This window comes from Ptiloglossa arizonensis, chromosome 3 (assembly GCF_051014685.1).
Source record: "Ptiloglossa arizonensis isolate GNS036 chromosome 3, iyPtiAriz1_principal, whole genome shotgun sequence".
Classification (NCBI taxonomy): domain Eukaryota; kingdom Metazoa; phylum Arthropoda; class Insecta; order Hymenoptera; family Colletidae; genus Ptiloglossa; species Ptiloglossa arizonensis.
In genome coordinates, this window is record NC_135050.1 from 15322422 (window position 1) to 15341225 (window position 18804).

Below are 18804 nucleotides of genomic sequence, written 5' to 3' on the forward strand. Positions count from 1 at the left end.
CGATTATTTCGTTTTTACATCTTGCCGATGATATTCTAAAGATGCGAAGCGCTCAGTCTTGTATCCCAGCCGATATATCCGATCTCTTGTTTCATTAAGGCCGATTAAAAATCTAATGTTTGGACAATTTACGCTCCATTTACAACAAACAATATTAATGTATACAAAAGTTTCTATCGTTTTTCATACAAGTTTTGCTGTCATAACGCATAATGTAACGAACAAATGTTGTTTGCATTCTTATGAATGCAATGATAATGTATCCTGTTGTTCGAAAAAGAAATAGAAATTTAAAAAAATACAATAAAATTTAAATTATTTGGTATATAACAACGACGTACACTTGTCATGTCATTATTTAGGAAATGCACTAATTACTCATTGGCATCTTTAAGCAACTGTAAACGTACAAAAGAATCTAAGTTAACACTTAAAGTAACAGAGCCCTTTGAACACGTTTGACGTACTCATTAAAATGACTATCTTTATTAATATCAACATGATTATTTTAATGAGAAATATTGCAAAAATCTTAGGAACACGTAGAAAAATTACTTTAAAGTAAATATATGGCTTTTGTTCTTAATTACCTGCGTTATCAAAGTACTCACAACAAACACAGATATAAATTTTCCTACTAAATTAAATATTATTTTAAAAAGGGCTCAGAAGCACAAAACATTTCCATGAACGTAAAAATAAAACATAATCTGAAATTTTATTATCGTCCGTCTGTTAACAATCCCTTCGCTTATCAATTGTAGGTATTTCTTTGAATATACTAGATGAGCAATACAGTTAAGTCTCGTTCAATTCATATACGAGTTTGTATTTATAAGTAATATAAAAGATAATGAAAATTATTTAGACCGAAGACAAATATAAAATGTGATTATTTGTTCACAGCATTAATGTATCTTATACATTTTAACTTCTATGCGTATATACAAATTCTGTGCACGAATAATTTAGTGCCTATACATTTTTATATCAACTAAAGATCAGATAATCACGCGTTAATCGAGACTTAACTATATACATTATATATCTCTTAAGTGTGATCTGTACAATGTTACTTGATGCTAAAACGTGGAGTACTATTTACATTAAAGATTTTTCTTAACAACAAGCTTTAACTAGATTCATAATGCGTTGCAAGAAAATCAGTTAAAAATATAAGTAAACACAAATCAAGTTTAGTTTCATACAGATCACACTGTATCCAGATTTAAATCAAAATTTAAACACAGTTCACAGCTGCATACAAAACACGTCTAAAGTATCATTGACTTTTAGCACCAGCTTAGGCATGTTCACCATCCTTTATAACTACTACTTTTGGCAAAGTAATATTAATGCTACCAATATGCAAGTTTACTATTAACAGGCATAAAAAAATAGGTCAGCAATTACCTTATATCGTTACAAAGGAGCAATCAAACAAATGGACGGGTCGGTTACTTACTCTACGCATAACTTAAGTGTTTGGATACACACAAAATTAATGCAGCTTTAAGAAACATAACGTTTTTTTTTTTTGAGCATTGCGACTGCTAAATTTGTTCGAGGGGCCATTCATTTAGATGCATTTAAATATTAAATGTCCTATACCTTTTATCAATTAATTAATTTTAAAAATGTTTTACAATTTTCTGTATCAACATCTTCACAGAAATTGTGACAATTTTAAGCCCCAGGAACAAAATGGATAATATAATTATTATGATTGCCTTGGCGCACAATAAGTTTAACAATAACAAGATTTTCATTACGACATTTCGTACTGAAAATAATAGTTCTCTTTTTATAATAGATTTCACTATTATATACGCACCTGTTTGTTACTTGTTAAGATATGGCTCTTGGTACTAACCAGTCATATCGATGAAAATATTTCAAGTACCCGAATTGATTCTGCAATAAAGAATTATTTGCTATATATTTTTATATATTTTAATTATAACTACTTATACATACCTAAATAAAACAATCAATCAGGCATGTCAATAGAAATTATAGGTACAACAGGCTTTGTTAGATCAATTTTTTTCACGTGTTTTTCACTTTTTTCTGAGACCATTGGTTCAGATGGTGGTTGATCCTGATCACTTCTAGGTTGATACGAAATATTACCATATTCTTGAAGTAATGGACACAATCCTAGTAGAAAGTGACAAAAGTCCTTCCTAATACCAAACCACCCTAAAATTAATAATACTATCCAGTTAACAATAATTAACATATAATAATAATATTACAAAATATTAGTTGGAATTAAATGATCTTTTCTTACATCTGTTTCCACCTTTTGCATCAAAAGACATAAAAATAAGTGTTATATGAGATATTAAAAGCGGTATTGCTACCGTGGTATAATTTAGCGAAATGTCCCCCTCTAATTTGTTTGCTAGTAACACCTATAATTCATTAAAACTTACTGTTAATGGAATTTGTTAATTATCTTTGTACCTCAAAAATTAAAATTCTTACTTGGAACACTAAAAGTGGAACCACAAGAAATGTGTATGCCAATGCTGAATTTAAAGATGTTCGCCTTTGCCTAGCATTGATTTGTGGAGTCCTTAATAAAACAGCAGCAAATATTATGGCATATAGAACAGCAACTAGAGATAAACACAAAAGTGCCCAAAAAGGCACAAATACAACTTCCCAACTCCATGTTATAAAACCATCTAATCTTAATGCCAAGAAAATGAATTGTAATACATTAACTGCACAAAACAATTCAAGTTCAAATGATCGATCATGTTTTGCAGCCCAAATGCATACCTAAAAATATAAAACGTAAAACATTCATACTTTTTAAGAATTAATTTATATCCTTTTCATGCACAATTAAAATTTACTTACTGCTATTGACACTATAGAGATGAAGATAAGTGGTATGAATACCAGTATCCAAAGGTGTCTTTCCGATTCTAATTTATCACATACTAACAATTCAAACATAAACAGGATCAAATGTAATGCTGAAGTAATTAACATTGCCTTGTAATGTACATAGGCATCTCCTTCTAGCCTTGCGTGAGGATGGCTTAACCAAACATAATTTCCAATAGTAGCACCCAAAATTACCATACTGTTCCAAAACCATATTGGAGTAAACACGGACCAATAACTCCATTCTATGAAACCATCCAGTCGAAGAGCAAACAAGGATGTAAATATCATCAAACAAGTATGCACTAGAAATTTGCTACAATATAAATTAGAAAAAATTAATGTGCAACTCTTTTATAAAACATTATAATATCTTTTATTCTATACATTCTTAGATTCATAGATTCATATTAAACTTTTAGATTAATTACCATTTGAAATACAGGATACTAAATATTCAATAAAAATTAACAAATAGAAATTGCAATAAAAAAAAAAAAGAACAAAGGGTAATAAAGACTTACTTGAATCTATAGTTAAAATGTTGTTAATTAAGTTACACAAGCTTCGAAAAAGATCATTTCACTGATTGTAGACCATATATCTCTGATATATATGTATTCAAATTAATTAAATACTTTTGATAATTTATGATAAAGGTCAATAACCTTGTAACAATGACAAAATGTACTGAATAAAACGGCGAGTATTTGTTTAAAATTAGCATTTGATCCATTTAAAATATATAAGTCAAATCAAAATTACATTATCGAAAAATATTTAGATTTAATTATCGAAAGGTTTATCCATTAATCACATCAGGTTGCCAATTTAAGAAAGGGAAACCAAATCGAACACTAGACGATAGAAATCTCCGTATATAAAAAATAATGCTTGTTGTTTTTCCTTTTTTCATTTTATACACTGCTCTAAATATAAGATTTCAATATCCTGTAGTAATTCATTGTTCATTCGTAGTTTAAAAGAAAATCCATGTATGTAGTCCACTTGCAAGGATTTACCTTGGATTGAAGTCTTGAAAGAGTGTTTGCAAATTCATGATTATCAGAAATGTTTTATAGGCCAACTACTCGACGTAAATCTTCGCGATGTTCGCCGCGTATACACGCATCCCACTGAGAATCGTTTCATTTACCGCACAATTTATCGCGGAAGCACACGCACGGTGGGCTCTGCATTTGCATTGAAAAGAAAAAATAAATTCCACCGTCTCACACGCGAAAATTCGAATTGCACTGAAATCAGCCAAAGGCCAACAGCTGTCGACATTCGATACGTCAGTATAACTCACGTTAGCAGAAAACTTCGTTCTTATTTAAAATGCACGTAGGAATTGCAATGCATAAAATAAACAATGGTAAATGATATTTGCTTCATAGATTAATTACCTAAAAAATGATTGACTTGTCACAATCATTCATTCGGTAAATAAGTCCGTATGTAACTTGAATAATAATAATTATTTTTCTTAATGATGCATATCTAGTTTGAATTTAACATTATGAAAATATATGTAGATTTTATATTTCATAAAATGATACAATAATAATAATATTTTATTTTACATTAGTGTACTTGTTTACATTTAGCGCGTTTTCTATATGAATCATTTTATATGAAAAACTGAATGAATTGAAAATGAAAAATGGTTTTGTTATATTAAAAGAACTTTCACGTATGTTACCTTTATAAATCTTAGAATATATAAAATAATATATTATACGTGATAATAGAACGTATTTTATAATAAAGTAAAATAATTGTTTTCTATACAGATCGTATATATGCAGTTTGTGCAAATTTCTGGAACGCATGTTACTTACATTGACATTTTACTACATTATTAAGCAATAAAGAAAGAGTGATTGGAATAGGGACGCGAAAATTCAAGCATTACTTTAAAAACCTTATTTATACATAATATGTAATACAATTATAAATAATAATAGACCCTTTTTAAAACGTGATTGTTTAAAATGTAGAGTGCAAGCATATATATATATATATATGTTATATATTAACCAATCAGAGTTACATATACATTGACCACTAGTAGGGAGCTCTGCTTGTTTCCGGTTTAGCTAAACGTGCTTCTTTCCTTCTGTAACCTTAATCATGGCGGTGGGTAAAAATAAGGGGCTTTCAAAGGGAGGTAAAAAGGGAGTAAAGAAGAAGATGTAAGTAAATTATATTATTCTTCCGTTGTACTTCAGATATGTTTTACATTAAAAATATAATTTTCGGCTTCCTATTTGGAAAGATGCTTCATATTAAAGCAGATTCCACTAACCTGACATTCGAATGTTTGCACGTAATCCACGTTTAATACCTTGCTTTTGTCAGTATTATTTGAATGAAAAATAAATTTGAAAAAATGTATATTTCTTTTTTTTGTAACTATGCATCTTAAATGATGTTTGTAATATTAGTTACCAATGTTTATTTATATTAATATAATCTTAATTAGAATGAACTAATGATATGAAATGAAATGTTAGGTATGAAATACCCAAAGTATACTTCATAATTTATGTTTTAAATTAATATTAATATTGCATCATGTGTTTAATAAGATGTAATAGTGTTATACCTAACCTTAAAGTGTAATTTATGCATCAAAAATTTATTCTAATTACATTTTTGTTATAGTGTTGATCCTTTCACACGTAAAGATTGGTACGATGTTAAGGCACCATCTATGTTTACCAATCGTCTTGTTGGTAAAACATTGGTTAACAGAACTCAAGGAACAAGTAAGATGTCTTGAAAATTATTTAAAAAAGATTTGCAACCCCAGCTCCATAAAAGTGCTTTTAATACTTTATATGGCGTTTTATGTTGCATAAAGAAAAGCAAATTCTTACCATGGTATTTCTTCATTTATGGAAATACTAAAATTAGTTCCTGCTACAAATTTTTATTTTTTTCCAAGTTTTTTTTATCTTATTAACTAAATATCTTGTTTATTTTACAGAGATTGCATCTGAAGGTCTGAAGTACAGAGTATTTGAAGTCTCTTTAGCTGATTTGCAGAATGATGGTGATGCAGAGAGATCTTTCCGTAAATTTAGGTTGATCGCGGAAGATGTTCAACTTCGTAATGTTTTGACCAACTTTCATGGTATGGATTTGACTACAGACAAATTGAGATCCATGGTTAAGAAATGGCAGACTCTCATTGAAGCTAATGTTGATGTAAAAACTACCGATGGTTATCTTCTTAGAGTATTCTGCATTGGTTTTACAAATAAAGATCAATTGAGTACCAGGAAAACATGTTATGCTCAACATGCACAGGTTAGTAGTTGAATTAGGATATTGTTTTTTATTTGCAATATATGCAACTAAAAATCTATGAAAGTTGTATTAATACTTTTGTGATACATGATGTTGCATAGAGAAATATGCACTCTCTTACCACATTACTCTTGTAAGAAGGAGTAGTGATATACGATGTCGCGACATTTATAATCCTTATACATAAGTGATAGATTATTTAATATATATATAAAAGTGCTTATGTATATGTGTATTTTGATGCTTAGGTTAAAAAAATTAGGCAAAAGATGGTAGACACGATCACAAATGATGTTACAAAAAGTGATCTGAAAGGTGTTGTCAGCAAACTTCTGCCAGATGCTACGGCCAAAGATATTGAAAAGGCCTCACAAGGAATTTACCCACTTCATGATGTTTATATTCGTAAAGTATGTATACCAAAATTATCGACTGACTTATTTATGTATATATTTATAGATACAGTGGCAATTGTAACAATGTTTTTAATAATAATTTTGTTTGTCAGGTCAAAGTATTGAAGAAACCCCGTTTTGAACTGAGCAAGTTGTTGGAACTCCACAACGACGGTGTAGGTAGCAAAAGTGAAGAAGTGGGAGAAAGTGGCTCAAAAGTTGACCGACCAGAAGGCTACGAACCACCTGTACAGGAATCTGTTTAAGGGGGTAATTCTCTTACAATATTTGATATGAATAAAAGTCACGTATCAGTGCGAAAATTTGTTTCCAATTTTATTCTTCTTGTTCACCCATATACTTTTGGTATTTCAAAAGGTTTAAAAATTACATAAAGGAATTTGATTTTAATTGTAAATATTTATTACTGAAAACACCATTTTTATATAAAACAACACATCTTACGGACGCTCAATTTCTACAAATAAGCTAGCAATTGTTAAAAATAAAATTTGTAATTTATTTGGTCATATTACAATATGAAGGTACTAAAAGTGTTACAAACTAAGTAATGAATTAGTGCGATAGCGCTCGGGTGGCAAGCGACCAGCAACCTATTAAGAGTGCTCTAAAACTTTTACTCCAAGATGCCAACATGTAGATTAAGAATATGAAGAAGAGTATCTTCGTAAATACATCAACCCAGTACATACTGTAATAAAAAAAAGTTTATAAAAATCTTACTGTTCATTAGAGCAGGATATTCATTGAAACTATTTTCAACAAAATAAATTTTTACATTCTTAAATGTCTTCGAGCAGCTGGCAAGGTTTCCGGAGGTTCATTTAGAATATACATTCTTGCTGCTCGTATACACGTCTCAAAGTATGCGTCTATATCCATATCGTCTCCGTGCAACTGATAAGTTTCATACTCCAACCGATTAAATTGATTTCTTACATCGGCTATATTCGTGTTTTCAAAGTCCCATTGGTTGTTGGCATAATACTCGAAGACTTCGAAACCTTTTTGTATTCGACGTTGCACACGACACATACTGTGTATAGTAAGATTTTTATATCCTTTAATATCGTTAAATTGTTTTGACTTTGAAATCATTTATTTTTACTAGTTGAAAAGTTAGGTGTCTTAAAGGATTGTAAATATACTCACATTGGTTTATAACCTGCAAGAAAAATGAGTCCGTCTATGAAATAAGCGGGTATCATATGGAAAAATAGAACGCATATATTGTGTATAAATCGCGACTTCTTCATACTACCACCTGGGTACCAAACAACACCATTTAAAGGTACTTTTTCTGTTATTTTTCGACCACGCGCGATAATTTCTGCCCACGACACCTAAAATTATCACGTTGAGACCATTTTAACATTAGCAACATATATCGATATTATTGTTATTAGCAATGTATCATCTTAGTTATTGTAAGAAATGATAGTACGAACTTTGAACTCATTGCTACTCGTAAGGTTGTAAACTCTCTTTTCATAATCCTTGAGATAAACAAAGTTCCAAGTACAGGCCAAAATAGCATTCACAGCAATATCAACAGGAACATAGTCGGCATAACCATTTTCATTGCAGTGCATTGTTCGAATAACACCTTTACCAGCACCAATTAGAAGTCCCGTTGGACCATTGATGTTATCTGTCCATCCAGGAATTGGTTCTTTCCAGATGGGTATGACTATGCTTGGTCTAAAATTTAAAGTATCATTCATTCACGATTAAATAATTTGTACAATTTCCACAGAAGTCAATTAGTTCTTTGTACCTCAATATGATCGATGGAATGTGCGGCATGGATTCTTCGACGAGACCTTCGGATAAGGCTTTCGTGAAGGCGTACGTATTAGGAATGTCTCCTAAAATCTTGTCGGTCATAGCTTCAACGACGTCATCATCCATCCATTCTACGCATTTGATTATTTTGTGAGGATCAGCTGGCGGAGGATATGGTTTTTCTCCCAAGATCTAAAAGAAATCATAAGTTCGATACTCTCTCCTTTGATATTTGGTGATTACATATTTGAAGAATGAAAAGTTATCATCAGGAAAGTGTGATCTCGTTTAATCGATTTTCAATCGTAATTATTGTACTTTTTCTTCAAGATGACAATACGCCGTGCTGATGTGAGCAAATAGTTTTAAATTTTTCATCTCTTTGGCCAGTTCCAACATTTGTTTTGTGCCACGCGTGTTCAACAGAACTGCTCTTTTCAATAGCTCATCGAATCTGCAAGAATTCGATGATTAAATTCAATAATGTATTTTCCAATTAAGTACCATGGAATTATATCATGTACTATATTTTGTACTACGTTACCGCACGGTGGCAGCTGCGTGGTACACGATGTTAATTTTTTCACAGAGCATCTTTCTGTCTTCCGATGAAATTCCAAGACCTGGAAGTGATACATCTCCGTTTACGACTGTTACCGCTTTCTGAAGCTCTGATAATCCTCTTTGCTGTTTTACTTGCTCAAAAAGCTGAAACAAATGATTTCTAAATTGATAGTTGATTTCTAATTCAATACTCGATACATTTCGCCATTAATGCGTGTGAGTTGTACAATGATGTGTTCATTTGGTATATTTTGTTAAAGATTTTTAATAATTGCATCTTTTTAAGTTAAGTGCACAGTACGCTGACAGACCTAAGCATTTTTTTTTCTCCGTATTTTCTATATTTGTTGGAATTATCTGCGTATTAAAGCATTTAGAAGTTTCATTAAGAGTACCTAACTGCAACACTGCATTTATCATTGTATTAAAGACTTTCTATAGAAAAAGTAGGAAACAGTCATTAGCTTTCGTGCGTACAGAAACTGTGATTCGTTCACATGTTACGTAGTAATTGAGCTGTAGTAAATTCAGCTGCTCAAGAAACTTGTTTTCTCGCATTTCTCGAGTTTCTAATAGATATTTTTATAAACGGCAATGAATCAGCATTAAAAGAAAGGAAATCCGACGCGGGACATTAATTTGCTTACAATTTGACGCGTATACTTTTTTTTTACATACGCAAGCAAGCATGATCTATTTAGAAATTTCGTTGTCGTTCTTTTTTCATCGATAAAAAAGCTTCGTTAAAACAACTTCTCGTGCACTTGTAAACTCCAACATTCCCTTTTAACAGGTCTTTTCCTAAAAAATCAAGATCCAAGGTGTCGTGGAATACAGTCGATAAAGAAGCTCTTCTTTTCTTATCAGGATGGCATTATGAATCATTACTTATGTAAAATCAAAAGTTACGTATCATATTTACACATCTGTCATTAGAAAATTTAAAGAAAATCGTTCCAGACCTTACGAGACATCTATTTTAAAGTAATTGCAATATTGTTCGTTGTTAATTAACCAATTCTTGTAATTGGTAATTATGATAAACAATCGAATCGTCCTCCTCGTATATTATCAGAGAAATGAGAAAATTTATAATTTGTTTCGTAAAATGTATAATTTGAACAAGATGCAATGTGATCGATGAAAAATTAATTTATTTCGAAAAAGAGGCAATTGTTATTCTCGATTGTTGGTTCAATTCACGGAAGTTGTAGAAGTTGTGATGTTTTCCTTATTAAATGATTCATAAGGTGTCGCATGTGGATTGACCCGTTGACTTTCTTTCGTACGGGATGTCACAATACATCCTCCTCGAGCAGAGACGTTTACACCTCGCGTTTGCGTTACAACACACGCGTCGCTGTAACGCTGTATTTCAGTTTTCACAATCTGTCGAGTCCAGAGTTGCCCGAGCGATCGAAACGTTCGAGTAATTCGAAATGACTAAATAACAATCATCCAAAAAAAAAAAAAAAAACTATAATGAACAGTGATCCAAACTCGAAAAATTTCATTGGAGAAACTCATACCCGTTGTCGCGAGTTTTTCAGAAAATTAGAAATTTCTCCCTCGTACCACTTCGTTAACTCGAAACGTGTTCGTTGACTAGGTAACAGGATAAGATCGTTGACCAGGTAATAGATAAAAAGAAAAACAGGCAAAATATACGCTTTGCGTAACTAACTATAAATTGACTTATCGAATAGTTGTTGAGTTAATAGAATAAACCAGAAATGTTACCAAACAACGAGTTGAAGTACCAATCAAATACAACGCTTTGGAAGAACAATTTAGGTCACTTTGGTCAGGGGTTAAACGTGTGTAAAGCATTCCACTCGACCGAAGTAATTTACTTTCAGATTTTCTACGCGCGGTCTTCTGTTATTGTTCTACGCAATCTACCACCATGGAATCATTTTTCAATGAGCAGTCATTTATCATATTTTGCTGTACGGTACAAATTATACGTATATGCATAATTGAGTTAGCGCCGGGTTTGGTTGCCACCGGTTAGAAAGATGTGTCATAATACACCACCGTATACAGAATAGGAACTTTCACCGAGCGCGAGACTCGATAGTTATGATAATAATATTGTTCACCATACTCATTAGATGCGAGGCCTTGACTCACTTACTCGTATTTTTTTTTTTTGTTAGCATAACGTAATCACGGAACCGAGTGTGCACTTTCGCCCGTAGAATTTGCGAGTATAATTTTTAACGCGCGAAGAAATTAGAAGCAATCACTGTATAGATCGAGTGTAAAAACAAATTTATGTTCAACGGGATTAAAAGAACGTAGAAACGTTATTTGTTTCGTGGACGAGAAGAAAGTTAATGAAAATAATTTGAACGATTGAAATTACCATCGCGACCACTTGCGAAAAGAAGAAAGATCGAAGAGTCGTCGATAAATATTGAAAAAAAAAATCGAATTACAGTTTTAAGCAGAGTTCATCCGTAATAAAAATAGATTGAATCTTTCAGCGTGTTTAAATTGGATTTGGATGAAATAGTTCTGATTCGTTGGTTTTACAATTTTGTAAAATATTCCAAAGACTGCTCGATGCACTATTTTACTCTTACACTTTCTCCGAATTTCGCGAAGTATGGTACAGTAAAAATCTTTCACGTATCGACGTCTCGGAAAGAGTATTTAAAGAAATTGTATTACCACTATTTTTTGAATTATTGCTAATCGAATTACTTCGATCAGTATTCGATAAATTTTTCTTTTTTAATTTTACGCGTCGAAGAAGTTACTCATAGGAATTAGGTCAGGAATAATAGCTGTGAACAGTAAAAGGTTCGTACAAAAAACCTGTTTACGTATACGCAAGTAGTTTAATTGCTTTTTCTACGTAGTTACGTCACGTTGGTGCTAGGTTTGGTTTCGGGGTAAAGTAAACTAGGAAATACTGCTCAAGATGCTTCGGATATGGCGCCGGTTTTAAAAGTGTTTGCCTTTTTGTAGACAAGGAATTTCAATTAACTTCGAAGTTAAGAAATTTGTCGGTTTCGGTCGGTAACGATGAATTATACTAATATCGAATTTTAGACGATTCTTGTACTATTTGTTCCGGTCACCTCCATTGTAAAAATAAGAAATTGAACGTTCAAAAGAATAATGAATAATCGAAAATAACTAAAAAAGAAAAGAATACCAAACTAAAAATAACGAAATAATTTCAGTTATATATTTGTAGCTAGTACTTTTGGCTCAGAGGTACGATCAGGGTTAAAAAATTGGTTTAAATTTTCAAACGAGAAAACATTTGATACGTAGAAATTTAGTTAGAATTCGTAACTTGCCCTTGATATTTATCCAATCGTATTCTCTCTTTGATCAATAAAATGGTGATCTCTTCTTTGATCTCTTAAATGGATGAAAAGAAGTATAGTCAAACGGTGGAAAAATCTTTTTGGAAATCGTGTTAAACACTCACCGACGAGTTGAAAATTTCTTCCAAGCGATGTTTTGGGTCTTTCCCTTTCTTTGGTCTGACGAGCATATAAATTTGTTTCGTGTTCGTTAGACATCGGAGAAATTTCTCGGTGATTACTTTTCCCAAAAAACCGGTACCACCGGTGATCAAAATATTTTGATCTTTGAAGGTCAACGCTATTCTGTCGGGTATCTCCTCCTCCACCTTTGTTTCCGCTTTGATTTCTTCCGTCATGGTAATCGTGTCCGCCATTCTGAATCTGAAAAAAAAAAAAAAATATTTGGAAATTTTCCATTTATTTCTTTTAGCAGTTCATCTCCGATCGAAACTCGTCGATCATCGGCAACGAAAAGAATGAGAATGTAGCCGAATAAATAAATATATTAATTAATGTAATAGCAACGCGTTAAATGCCATGGTGGTCACCGGTGACCGACGTTCCCAATATATAACGTTTCTTTAAAGTGTAAATAATGTTACTGTCGTTAACAATACTATAAAATAACAAATGAACGTCGAGGACATCCTTAAATATGGAAAACTGATAATCAACGTGTTAATATCGAATAAGTAAAATTTTGATAAAAATTAAAAATTATTTTCCAAAGGAATATCGCGAAACATGGAAACTGGTAATTAACGTGTAAAACCTGGTAATATCGAATGGGTAAAATTTTAATACCAATTAAAACTTATTTTGCAAAGGAATATCGAGATCGATCTACGTAGTACAATCGATCGAGACAATTAACGATGAGACAGATGTTATTCTATAAGTACTTCGTAAATGTTACGAAAGAATGACTATACAAATAATATCGATCACTCGATATTATATTTAGGTCGTTTCTATTAAATATGCATACACTTTGCATAATATCGTGCAGTTTTTCTCAGATTTTTTATCTAACTTCTTCGAAGAGACTTTGTATTAATATCCAAACAAATCGTTTATTTTCATAGGAAGAAGAAAGAGCAAATACTTTGGTTACTCATCGTATACGTTTTACGATATATTTTTCTCACCTCTCTTTTTTACAGCTTTGTTAATTCGTTACGCTCGTACGTTTAAGAATTTAAATAAAAAAAATTACGAGCACACGATACACGTTAAATCAACACAGGATGTCCAAAAATTGTACAACTTTCGATGGAACAGTGTTCTGCACGGTTCGTTCTTAAAATTTCGATCGTGCCCTGTGTTTGTAACTAACGATCGAAGCACGAGACGCAGCCTACGAAAGTGGTAAATATGTCGAAGAGTTTGAATTCGTGCGGTCGAGGAGAGCGTCGAGGTAATTGGCAACGCGAATTACACAAATACAAATGTTATCAGTATCGCGATTAGAGCGGAGAATGTTCGAGGTGCATCTGAGGCAAATGCGATGGAACGGAGGCGGCAATTTAAAATGTTTTCCTTGTTTATCCGCAGCCCTGTGCGCGAATGTCTTGCGAAAAGAGAAGAAAAATGCATCGAGGTATGCATTTTGCGTGTTGCACCTCGAGCGAACATTTTTAACACCAGAACTACCAACGGTGAACATATTGTTATTTGTATCAGACTACTGTCTTCGAAGATAGATGGGGAAACGGCAAATTAATTTACGAGTACCATTAGTTAATCTATTTCGATAATTGTCCACGAATATTTTAGGCAAGGACACCGTCAATAATTCATTAATTTTAAAAAGAAGTTCGAGACAGATTAAATCGACCTCATTGGTAGTTCCAGTGTTAAGGCTCCCTGTTGCAAAGTATGTAAAATAATTAGGCGAAACACGACTGTTGCTTGTGAATCGTCTTCGAAATTCGTGGGTTATTTTGAAATTATTGTTAACCGAAACACGTAACTTTTTGTAATTCGAATTGAAATGACCGATGTTGTCGACAAAAAATATAATTATCACTGATTATACTTTTCGAAGTGTACAGGGTGTGTGTTTTATCTCGGTGTGGTAGATTATCCATCGGTAGGTTATACAATATAAACAATTGCATTATTGTTAATTTAACAATTACATTTAATTATTTTTAAAGAGATTCGATTTCCAAGATACAAATGTATTTTAGCTTATCCACCATCGTATTGTAAAGAATCTTTGTTATTTATCACTGCAGCTAAAATTCTATAAGAAGTAGCATTTTATCGTGTTCGAAACAATAAATACGAAAAAGTATACGCGAAGATTCAATTTAATTTTATTATTCATGCTTAGGGTTAAACCGCGAAAACCGCAGGTTAGGTTTTAGTGGCCTATTAATTTTATTAGGCATTACTTTCTCCGTTATTTAGCAATAAAGCTTGAACTTCGATATTTAAGGGTTCAAAGTTTTCGCGCGGTTGCGAAGAAGCGTTTCAAAAAAAATGTTTCACTTTCATTTTTCTAGCTATATTACACTCCCAAAGAACGATTTTCAATGGTGACTTAATGCGCTTCTTGGTAAAAACAAACAAAAAATAATGCGTGCACTTGCCATTTTCAATATGCAAAACGTTTCCCTTTTTTTTTCAATTCTGCAGAAAGATGACAAAATTACTTGTTTATCCGAAGCAACCACTGAAATTGTAATAGAACATTCAACCAAGTTTACAATCGTCATTGTGAAAACAATTTTATCGTTCCCTTTTTTGTTTGATCTTGAATTGTACAATTATCGCGTAAGACGCGAGTATGCTGAACAAGTGCAAAGTTGTGTTCGTCATGGTTCACTACTCGTCAAGAACATTTTGAACTTTCGATTTCAAATGTTAAGTAATTCGTAGTGCTATTAATTACGAACGAAAAAAGTACCCGATGGATTATTGTTCGTTAATCAGCGTTGTTGTATTCCGACGAAATTTCGTTTAGTCGCACAATTGAACGATTTACGAAACCGTACGTTGTGTACGGAACACGTTTCATCGAGTTACGGAATTTTATTTAAAAATTGTATCGAGGTTGGCCAGGTGATTAGCGGACCGAGAGGATATTTTATCCGAGTAACAGGACCTGAATCTTTTTTACGAGATAAAATCTGTTTGAGAACAGAAACATTACGGTTAAGCAAATATCCCGTGTGTCGCAACAGCTTTTACGACGATGCGAGGACGTAATATCGCGTTGACAAAGGAACTCGAATCACAGTAGCATAACTGGACAAACTGTAAAAAGATCTTTGCGATAGGAGAATTGTAGGCCACTTTCCCCGTACGAATCGGCTTCGTTCACGCGTGGTGGTGTTTCACGTGCGAATTCCTAACATCGAAAGTGTTTATACTTATCGATCGCCTCTGAAGTTATTTCGTTAATCGATAAATTTCCTTCGAGAAATGTATTCTTCACGACGAATCGAGTCTCGCTGTACGAACAAATATTATTTAAAACAGATGCAAAAATGTTCTCCGCGGTGCTTAAGTGTTATATCAATCGTTCCGAATTGTGCTTTGAAATATTAATTTCTAATGTCAGCAGTACCGTACTCGGTACTCGGTATTAGTTACTGGCAAATTTCATCGCGAAGAAAGAGAGAAGCGAACGTACGCCAAAATTGCTTGAATTTATATTTAACGTGTACTTCAAAATTATTTGGGTATACACTGTTACAGGTTCGGCACTGGTCTGTCGATTTACTGCCACGCAATACGTTGAATCATTGTATTACATATCGTAAAATTCCGGTTACTATTACGTTAATGTATTGCTTCACTTAGAAAGTTTGGCGCTCCTAGCTCTGAATGATTTCGAATGTATTTTATAAAAGTCGATCTCACAAACCGAACGTCGAACTATCGATGATCGTAAATTCATCATATTTCTTAATTACGATACGGTGTTCTTTTTTTTTTCCATCTATGTTCGCGTATTATAAATGTCGCACATATTTGTCAGAAATATCTCGAACTCGAAGACCTATTCGCGAAAATGTGAAACTGGTTTACGGCGAGCGACTGTTTTATTCGAAAATGTCATCTATTCGGTGTGGCGCGCGATTTTATCATCGATAGAAAGTTAATCGGCCAGGATTATGTGTCTCGTGCACGGAATCCTGTCAGAGAAACAAGAATAAAACGAACAACCGGTAAATCGGCAAAGTCCCGACAACGATGGAACAATATCGTATCGTACGAGACGCAAGAACACGATATTTGAAAAATGATTGTACGACCCGCGAGGGTGAAGTAAATCGTCGCTAAAAGCGAAAAAATAGAACGATTTGATATCGTTCGCAACGTGGACACTTACAAGATAGAAGAAAAATCCTTCTCCGCCTCACGTTTTATCCGATATACGAGTCACACTAGCAGATACGGTCGGCGAACGAACGAAACGAAAGCACGACTGTTAGCAAGAGTGACCGGCTAGGGACGATGATCGTTCTTGCCCCGATGGTGAGCCCGTTGCAGACTGAGAAAGCATGACGCCTAGCCCAATATTTTCCTGGCCGCTCATCGTCACCGATGCTGCTTCGTATTCGTTTCTTCGTCCAACTCATGTTTCCCCCACTCGTCTCCAAAAGGATCTCCTCTGTCTTCTAACTTCGACGAAAGAAAAATTCGTAAGTAGTATTCATTGCAAAGTCGATCAAAACTTAGATTTCTACAAATGCGTATATACCCCGTGAAATGTAAACGGACAGTACGAATACGCACGAAACAACTTCGAAATTTTGTATTTAAATAATTGCGTCGTTGTGCTCGAACAACGTTTTCAATTCCTCGTATGTATAAAAAGAAAAAAAAATATTGGAACTCGTTCGAGTCGCGTAATACTTGCTTCGATTAGAAATTATACAGTTACAGTTGATGCCTCTTGATGTGTAGTTTTGGAAAGCTGGTTATAAAACAGAACTTACGATAGAACGCCGCACGAATTGTATTTTCGTACTGGTTCGAAGATGGAAAGAAGAATCAAATTCGCGTAAACGTGTGACCCAACCGATCTTGTTTTTCGATGTGGACACTTGTTGCTAAGCGACCATCCCCTCCACTTGTCGACCCAAAGTAACGAACGCGGTTTCCGCGCAAGTATCGAGGTTTCATTGCACTACAACCAAATGCATTCGTACTTGCACCTATGTGTACGAGAGGGATAATTTTTTATGTTCGATGGGATAAATAGGCACGTGCAAGGTAACAAATCGTAAAAATGACAAAAATAGTCGTATAGCTACTATTGTCGAGTACATCGATTTTTGCACATTGTATCGGTCCCGAAACTGAGTTCGAACAACGACGATGGTGACCCATTTCGATACAAAATTTTTCGCAATCGAACAAATAATTTAAGTCTCGTTCGCGTGGCAAATTAACATCGATAATTTTCGAAATTACCATTTTGCTTAGTTAGCATTTTTGACGTTAAATAAAGGATTAAGAAAAAAGAAACAGAAAATATACTGAAAAATAATTTTTAATCAATTGAAACGAAATAATTGTGAGGGTAAGGAGAGCGAATAATTAAAACGTTATTGGGAATGATCCTCGAGAGTGGCGTACGTGACGAAACGAAACTCGAGTAACAGGAACACGCGATTTATGGGGATCCACCAAGTGTAAAAGAGATCCTGGTGAAAGATTGCCAAAGCCTACCGGCCCTTTATTAAATTACGTAAATCTCGAAGAAAGGAGTCAAGTTTTTGCTCAACTCTTTCCTTTTCTTTTTGTCTTTCTTCCTCGAATTGCTCAATCTGATATTTTCGGCACGTAATGTACAATTTGCCCGTAGCGTTACGAAATAGCAGCAGAATAGTTTCGAACGAAAGCAGAAGTAAACATTTACAACACGGTTCTCGCAGTTTTTAATCATATAACAATTCTGCTTCGACCGTGTCAATAAGCTACTCTAATACGCACGTCTACGATGCATCTCGATAAAAAGCGATCGTTATACCGAAGTAATAATATAATTACGTTACGTTTGGAGCGTGCAGTCGAGTATCGGTTGACAGATAAGCGCGAGAGTAGATTTTTGTCTATGTATAATTTATGTGAACACAATACCTCACTGTGCGCCGTGATCGCGATCAAATTGCAACGTTTTATTACCTTCTTTGTTTATCGTTGCATTTTATCTCGTTTGGTATTAGAAAAAATCGTATCTGTATCGTCGTCGTTACAGTCAAGAGAAACAGATTTCTGTAGTTAATATTTATATTCGAAATATGAATATTAACACTTAATTAATAAAATATTAATATGATATAATAAAATTAATTAAATATGATATTAACACTTTTCCACGATTCGATTGCACGAAAATGGACACAATATTCCAAAGTGTTGCGTATAAATATTTCTGTAGGAGATTATTTAAAATTCCTCGTGTCGATAGCGCGAATCTGATCGAAATTCGTTACTTTCACGATACTAAACACGAACAAGTTTGTTGAATC

General features: G+C 33.3%; 3 protein-coding genes across 4 annotated transcripts; 1 reads left to right on the forward strand and 2 right to left on the reverse strand.

Moving 5' to 3' along the window:
- Positions 1-699: 699 nt before the first annotated feature.
- Positions 700-4167, reverse strand: LOC143144743 (transmembrane protein 185B). Its single transcript, XM_076307481.1, has 6 exons — positions 3924-4167; positions 2872-3217; positions 2491-2790; positions 2294-2417; positions 1978-2202; positions 700-1914 (listed from the first exon to the last, which is right to left on the reverse strand). Exons 1-5 carry the CDS (start codon positions 3959-3961, stop codon positions 1991-1993), a joined length of 1020 nt encoding a protein of 339 aa, XP_076163596.1. The 5' UTR covers positions 3962-4167; the 3' UTR covers positions 700-1914; positions 1978-1990.
- Positions 4168-4997: 830 nt separating this feature from the next.
- Rps3a (ribosomal protein S3A) lies at positions 4998-6937 on the forward strand. Its single transcript, XM_076307491.1, has 5 exons — positions 4998-5099; positions 5572-5675; positions 5897-6219; positions 6468-6629; positions 6728-6937. The coding sequence occupies exons 1-5, from the start codon at positions 5038-5040 to the stop codon at positions 6878-6880; spliced, it is 804 nt and encodes a 267-aa protein (XP_076163606.1). The 5' UTR covers positions 4998-5037; the 3' UTR covers positions 6881-6937.
- Positions 6938-7016: 79 nt separating this feature from the next.
- LOC143144740 (putative fatty acyl-CoA reductase CG5065) lies at positions 7017-16901 on the reverse strand. 2 transcript variants are annotated; one of them, XM_076307473.1, is made up of 9 exons: positions 16656-16898; positions 12433-12691; positions 8965-9128; positions 8739-8874; positions 8413-8612; positions 8084-8336; positions 7788-7978; positions 7414-7671; positions 7017-7326 (listed from the first exon to the last, which is right to left on the reverse strand). In XM_076307473.1, the coding sequence occupies exons 2-9, from the start codon at positions 12682-12684 to the stop codon at positions 7191-7193; spliced, it is 1590 nt and encodes a 529-aa protein (XP_076163588.1). In that variant the 5' UTR covers positions 12685-12691; positions 16656-16898; the 3' UTR covers positions 7017-7190. The 2 variants fall into 2 exon arrangements, with proteins under 2 accessions (XP_076163588.1, XP_076163589.1); XM_076307474.1 differs by lacking the exon at positions 7017-7326 and having other exon boundaries at positions 7572-7696; positions 16656-16901.
- Positions 16902-18804: the final 1903 nt, after the last annotated feature.

Coding starts and splice junctions, on each gene's coding strand:
- LOC143144740 (XM_076307473.1), bottom strand. CDS start 12,684: ATGGCGGACACGATTACCATGACGGAAGAAATCAAAGCGGAAACAAAG. Junction 7,979..8,083: donor CGAGTAGCAATGAGTTCAAA/GTTCGTACTATC, acceptor TGATAATTTTAG/GTGTCGTGGGCAGAAATTAT. Junction 7,327..7,413: donor GCTCGAAGACATTTAAGAAT/GTAAAAATTTAT, acceptor TTTTTATTACAG/TATGTACTGGGTTGATGTAT.
- Rps3a (XM_076307491.1), top strand. CDS start 5,038: ATGGCGGTGGGTAAAAATAAGGGGCTTTCAAAGGGAGGTAAAAAGGGA. Junction 5,100..5,571: donor AAGGGAGTAAAGAAGAAGAT/GTAAGTAAATTA, acceptor TTTTTGTTATAG/TGTTGATCCTTTCACACGTA. Junction 5,676..5,896: donor TAACAGAACTCAAGGAACAA/GTAAGATGTCTT, acceptor TTTATTTTACAG/AGATTGCATCTGAAGGTCTG.
- LOC143144743 (XM_076307481.1), bottom strand. CDS start 3,961: ATGAATTTGCAAACACTCTTTCAAGACTTCAATCCAAG. Junction 2,791..2,871: donor TCTCTATAGTGTCAATAGCA/GTAAGTAAATTT, acceptor TTATATTTTTAG/GTATGCATTTGGGCTGCAAA. Junction 2,418..2,490: donor TTCCACTTTTAGTGTTCCAA/GTAAGAATTTTA, acceptor AATGAATTATAG/GTGTTACTAGCAAACAAATT.